The sequence below is a fragment of the Salvia hispanica genome, chromosome 3 (genome assembly GCF_023119035.1).
Source record: "Salvia hispanica cultivar TCC Black 2014 chromosome 3, UniMelb_Shisp_WGS_1.0, whole genome shotgun sequence".
Lineage (NCBI taxonomy): Eukaryota > Viridiplantae > Streptophyta > Magnoliopsida > Lamiales > Lamiaceae > Salvia > Salvia hispanica.
Window position 1 is genome coordinate 43,922,578 of NC_062967.1, and position 6,653 is coordinate 43,929,230.

A 6,653-nucleotide genomic window follows, 5' to 3' on the forward strand; every position below is an offset into this window, starting at 1 on the left:
AAATAAGAGAGTAAATGTTAAAAATTTGCCAAAAAAAAAAGAACTCACTTTAAGTAGATGTATATTTTTAACATGATCATCAATTCTATATGGACTAAAGTCGAAAATTGCTCATGTATCTTTGCTAAAAAATTGATCTTACACATTAAGTATTAGCTTCTTGTCCTAGATAATATATTTTGGTCTATATTTAACGATTCCGTAAAAAATTAACGCTCAACCACATTTCGACCTGATTAGTGAGTTAAATTAATGGACCAACGTGTTGTTTAAGACCATATGCTAACACACTTAATGCATAACCAAATAAGGTTTTTTGTACAAATATATTAGTTTCGGACTTTAAAACTCAATTGACCATTAAAGATGGAACAAACATATTGTTTAGGATCGGAAGTTAACACACTTAATGTGTAGGATCAAAATATTTTTTAAACAAATGTACGAGACCAATTTTAGACTTTAGTCTTCTATCTATATAGGAACAAATATACTACAATATGAAGGAATATATACTCAAAGAATAATCCATACTCTCAAGGAGAAACTAATCTCATGATTTTTTTTTACAAATTTGTTGTGTGCTTTATTTCCTTTGTCCTTCAAACAAAGTTATGGGTTAACTGAACTTAACCTACCAAGTACCTCTAAAAAGTTCATTGACTCACTTCCTAGATCAAAATATCAATAAAATCGATCTTCAGAACGAATAAAGAGAAATTCAACAATTCCAATTTTGATTTTTCTTCAATAAAGTTTTTGTTTACTTCGACATGCTTGGTTATATTATGTTGTGTCAAATTTTCTGATAACAATTGCAGTTTTATTGTCACAAAAGATTTTGACATGTCTTTGTCGAAAGAAAACCTAATTAGCCCATCAATCTTCTTAACCTACTTCAAGCAATCCACTTCTGATCTCTTTAATTTTGCATTTTCTCTTGATAGTGCCACAATCCAGATCCAAATGAGCAACAATAACTCAAGATTATGTTTAACAAAAGGGTTCAGATGCAGCGAGGCCGGCTAGCAAGAACATTGACGCAGATAAGGATCTCCTTATCCGTTGATGAATTTGTTGTCGATGATGAATACCAACAATTAGAAGTCAATAGTATGGAGCCATCACAGCGCGGGAAGGGCAAGAAGCTGGCTATTGTGGGATGGCTCGAAGTACACCCTAGAGGAGTCGATGGTCTTGGTACACATTTTTATCGACGCATAGAATGCCCCAATCCTCGACAACAACCAAAGGATAACAATGTTTTGGAATACGATTGCCGGAAAGTACCACATGTGTGATACACTATTTATTAGCACTAAAAATACCTGCAAGCATACATGGTAGATCTAATATAGCTAAAGGTCAGTACCGGGATATCGAACCGAGGGAATAAGATTGCAACTAGCTACTGCTTCCGTCCCGCTTAAGATGACACGTTTTCATTTTTAGTTTGTCCCAACTAAGATGACACATTTCCTTTTTTGGTAACTTTCTCTCTCCAATTAATACACTCAACTACTTTTTTTCACTCCTATTAAAATATCCATCTTTTTTAATCTCTCTAATTTAATACTTACACCCACCTTCTCTCTCTCTAATTAAACACTTTGACCAATAACTCCTAAAATCTCGTGACGGCTAAGCAATGTGTCATCTTGGTCGGGACGGAGGGAGTATCATATACTAAGTGTCATATACTCCCTCCGTCCCACAAAAGATGTCACATTTCCCTTTTTGGAAAAAGTTCTCTCTCACATGAATATAAAAATTATATTTTCTCTATCCATTTAACACACAAAACAAAACCTCCTAAAATCTCGTGCCGTCCCACAAGTGTGACATCTTTTGTGGGACAGAGGGAGTACTATTTAGAGACACCGAGTTTTTTTAGGGTTTGATTTATAACGCTAGACTGAAATAAATAAACAAATAATAGAAAACATAAAAATAAAATACTCCCTCCGTCCACAAAAAATAGAGCACAATTACCATTTTTGGCCGTCCACAAAAAATAGAGCACATTCATTTATGGAAAGTTTTCAACAAATAATAACCCTACACATCATTCCACTAACACTACTTATCTCTTACTTTTTCTCCTTTTCTCTTACTTTTTTCCCTTCTCTCTTACTTTACCAATTCTACATTAAAACTTGTGTCATACACAAATTGCTCTATTTTTTGTGGACGGAGGGAGTAATACAAAGCATACTAAAGAATGTAGAGTTTTTAGGATCCAACTACTACGACCTAATGATGATTAATCTCACGGAAGTTTTACCTTTATGTGGGATTATTAGGAAAGTCACGATTCCTTTTACCACGTAAAACTAGCTATCTCTCGATTAATCCATTTAAACGAACGTAGTTCTAAAGTTGACCAGACAAAAGAACAATAAAAGCACAAGAATAAGCAAAACATTCACAAGAGCTAGGAAAAGGTGCAATTCAAAAAATCAATACATGTTCATAATAATGTTCACCAAAAAAAACTACAAAGGATGTTTAACCACTCATAGACAAGTAGTAAAAACAATAAAAGTACGAGACATGAAAGAAATTGATAAAAACCGCTCCAGTGGAAGATGGATGGATTATTTGTGGAATATGGAATGAAAGAATGTGTAGAGCGAAGAAAGATTGGAGGCTCTGAGATGAATTCTATGAATTAGGTTATGGGCATTTATAGGTTGGAAAAAGGTTTAGAATGGGAAAAAATATCCTCTAACTAATTTGCATTTAAAACATGCAAAATCTGTTTTTGTCAAGGAGCAAAGCCGACTGATGCACCCCGATGTAATTATGATCATCTGCGCAAGCATTAGGCCCAAGTGCATAAGGATATGACCAAGTTCACTTACATCATGGTCAACATTCAGGAGATGAGCCCTAGCGCCCATAGTTTTGGCGACATTCTCTATAAATCAAAAGAGCTTTTTTTCGATGACGAAAAAAGAATCTTCGTTGCTTCTCCACAGCATTCCCAAATTTTTATAGAGTTCCGATACTTCAGTTGCGCTGACGAGAACCAGGATTTCTGCTTTCAGGGGAGCTGCGTCTATCGATCTGATTTAATATAGAGTTTCAACGGGTTAAACTGAATGATTTTAGGCTGAAATAGCACTGCTCATACTACAGAAACTGAGAAACTAGAGACGAAATGGAAATGGATAATGTGTCAGTTATAAAATGATATGTAAGTTGATTTAGGGTTGAAAAAAGTTCATTGTTGTGAATGCCCTAATAGAAACCACCGACCTCGTAATCAAATTTTCAACCTCCGAGTAGCCTTCACTAACCACATCACCACTACGCAAATTTCCAACTAAGAAATTAAACAAGAGAATCCCATTATCCAATGTGAACTAAAATCAGTATAGAGACAGTTCAGTCTCTCTCTCTCTCTCTCTCTCTCAAATCTGAGAGAGCTTTGATACATTCTGCAAAAACAATATACAGAGATGCCATACTCGAAAGTGCAACTATAAATCACCAGTGAATCTTGAACTGCAAACTTGCAGGCATTCAGGCATAATAACACTCCTCATTTACATTTACGAGATGCATGTGCCTACTCCAACAATCTGTCATTCATTTTCAAGCTCTTCCCCGAATTTCTCTAATCTGTCAGTCTCTTCTTCCAAATCACGTACCAAAGCATGGTTAACGATACCATCATCAAGACATGCATGTACCTGCTTCCCACCAAACCTGAAAATGAAGAAAAAATATCAAGCAAGGTCAGAACTGTGGATCAGTGATGGATCTTCTTGAGTCCAATAATATGAAGTGTTCAAAGTGTTTAATCAGTAACCATGCAACCTAAACTAGACGAGCGAGACACGGCCAGGGACGCATTACTTGATTGATTTTAAGCTTGCAATTATCACTCTATGGTATTATGTGTTCATGTCGACTAATCATTTTGATTGTCATATTTATAAGTACATCACTAATACAAATAAGGAAGAGTAAATTGAATGAGAATATTACCATCGCCCGTTCATCAACTCTATGCATTTAAGAGCATCCTTACTATCCTTATACTTCACCAAGATAACACCTTGAGGGTGATTTTCACATATCTGAAAATCCATGTTAAAGTAGAAGTTATTAGAGATAAATCATAAGATAAAAGTACAAGTATGTTGAAATGAATGAATCACCAGGGCTTTTTCTGCTTACGAATAAACTAGAATTACCTTGACAGCATCCAACGGGCCAAGTTTTCCACACTCATCACGGACATCCTCTTCCAGTTCAGAGCGCAAACTCTCATCTGCCTATAAGAAAACGAAGTACAATACATACTTCAGAGAAAACTCTCATTGGCCTATGATAGACCACATCAAGATCAAAAAACTAAAGCAACAGCCAGAATGGAACTGGTCTCAGAGCAAAATGTTTATTACTACTACTATTTATGATGAGCTTATGTGATGCTACTGCACTAGATATTGACTTAGTGTTATGACTGATTTAGCCTAAATATGTTTGATTAGATAGGTTCACAGCAGGAAACTCACTAGCCGAAGTCAGATAGATAGGCACAATGCATTACCCTCATTTCAGCGGGAGTGAACATGTAACGGAGAAGGACAGTTGCTGGCATAGACACCTTTGAATCATCACGGCCACCTGATTGTTCATGAAAATGAAATAATTAATATCTAACTGAATCCATGTCAAGTGACCGAGAACATTAGAATGCATATATTGATCGACAATGAGCATGGAAGAAAGATGGAATCAAGAAGACCTAATCAATTATCCATTCTCTCTTACAGTGAAGTAATGAATGTCAACATACAACCCTCCTCCATATGAAGGATATTAATATGATGAAAATATATACGAACATATCATCAGAAAGGAAATTGTTAGATATGCTTTACTAAAATTAAGAAAGAGAAGTTCGAACCACAAAATTAAAATTTTACTTGCCACAGATCTTACCCCAGCCCAACATCTTCTGCTCAACCTTCTGAAGCTTTCTCTTCTTCTTATTGTCTACTTGCTTGGATATAAATTTATCACCTGAGAGGATAAGTGTAGATATTAGATTCAATGTGTACACAACATTTAACATGACAATATTCGCCCTTGACAAGATATGTGTAAACCAAAAACAAACACAATGAAAACAACAATAATGATAACAAACAATCTTCCACCCAAGTTAACAAAAGCTGAGATTCAACACTAGCAATTCCTATAATGCTCTTGAACATTTGATAATTGTAAGTACCAAAGAGCACAATGAACAGCTATGTCCATGACCCATACCTTTTTGCTCAAACTTAGCTAGTGATACTGACATGGGAGTCTTCCCATCAGGCCTTAGAGGAACTCCGTCCAAAATTTTGATAGCTAGGTCTACAGAAGGTTCCTAGACAAAACAAAAAAATATATCACCGCCAACATACAAACAGATAGAAAAGAAAATTCATTAAATTCTCATGATCATAGTCAAAACAATCTATCCTACAAGAAAGTAACATTACCTTCAGATAAGTTACCAGAGCATCTCCCTTTTTCTTTCCAGTTTCTTTGTCAACATAGATCTTTATTCGAGGCCTCTTTGTTTCAGGATCCTAAAGTGTTTCAGCAATGAAAGCCATTAAGTAACAGAATTTAACCCCCGCCCACCCCATAATTCAAGAGAGTGAAGAAATTAGATATCCAATAAGCATGACAGAAGGTCCGACTAGATGGACCAATCTCTAATGTCACAGTAAAAAAAATTCATGTAATATTTCAAAATTATCGACTTCTACATTCACACAAATGGAACTCCAAGTTACAACATGGTCCAAATTATGTAATGATGACCCCTAAACCATGTAAATTGCTTACCAAGATGTCAATTACCTCTTTTATGATCCCACACTTCGAGAACACTTCAGCCATCTGTATCAGATGGTGGTGTCAGTCTCATTCTCAATGATGATAAGTTGGGAAGATGTAACTGCAGACTTCAGCTAGCAACAAATTCAGTCAATACTAACCTCTTCAATAGTGACATCTTCAGGCAAGCCATTTACATATACATGTGTATTAACTTTCAAATCAAACCAAGAATCAGGTGGTTTGTTAGGTTCCTACACGGCATGAATAACAAATCAAACAAGTTCTTACAGAATAAAGTGCATAGTGCAATCTAGAAAAATAAGGAAAAACTTAGTGCTCTTGGCATAGAGTTCTAGCTTTCTTCTGAATATAAAAGAAACTGCTATTTTGAAGAACCTTCTTTTCAGTAGTAGGCTTCTTATCAGCACTTTCCTCTCGCTGCTTTCGCTTGCCATTTTGTTTTTCTTCAACAGCTACAACAGCATCATTTTCCTCCTTTTTCACTGGCAGATCACTAGCATCCACTATTGGAAAGACTTCCTCTTCTTGCACAAACACCATATCCTCCAGACCATAATCCTCTTTCTTCTGATCTGTTTCCTCCTATGATAAGCAAATTTAGTAAACTGAAATGTATTAAAACCTTCACTAGGAGCATTTTGCTGTGAACCGGTTGCAGCCCCAAGAACTGATGACAGCGGCTGCCAATCACTGCATCCTTCAGCCCATACAAGTGTACTTTCATGCAAGTAGGCACTCGAGTGATGCTCTGTCCAGACAAATTAAACGAGCTTAGGCAC

At 35.9% G+C, this 6,653-nt stretch overlaps 1 protein-coding gene across 1 annotated transcript in view; it reads right to left on the minus strand.

The window, feature by feature from the left end:
- Positions 1-3,313: 3,313 nt before the first annotated feature.
- LOC125210272 (splicing factor U2AF-associated protein 2-like) overlaps positions 3,314-6,653 on the minus strand; it is a 4,866-nt gene continuing 1,526 nt past the window's right edge. Inside the window, exons 3-13 of the mRNA XM_048109832.1 lie at positions 6,524-6,622; positions 6,250-6,456; positions 6,012-6,104; positions 5,875-5,913; positions 5,508-5,597; positions 5,290-5,392; positions 4,960-5,040; positions 4,565-4,641; positions 4,206-4,286; positions 3,997-4,088; positions 3,314-3,714 (exon numbers count right to left, since the gene is read on the minus strand). Coding sequence (XP_047965789.1) covers positions 3,591-3,714; positions 3,997-4,088; positions 4,206-4,286; positions 4,565-4,641; positions 4,960-5,040; positions 5,290-5,392; positions 5,508-5,597; positions 5,875-5,913; positions 6,012-6,104; positions 6,250-6,456; positions 6,524-6,622 — 1,086 coding nt within the window. The 3' untranslated portion in view covers positions 3,314-3,590. The remainder of the gene's footprint in view (positions 3,715-3,996; positions 4,089-4,205; positions 4,287-4,564; positions 4,642-4,959; positions 5,041-5,289; positions 5,393-5,507; positions 5,598-5,874; positions 5,914-6,011; positions 6,105-6,249; positions 6,457-6,523; positions 6,623-6,653) is intronic.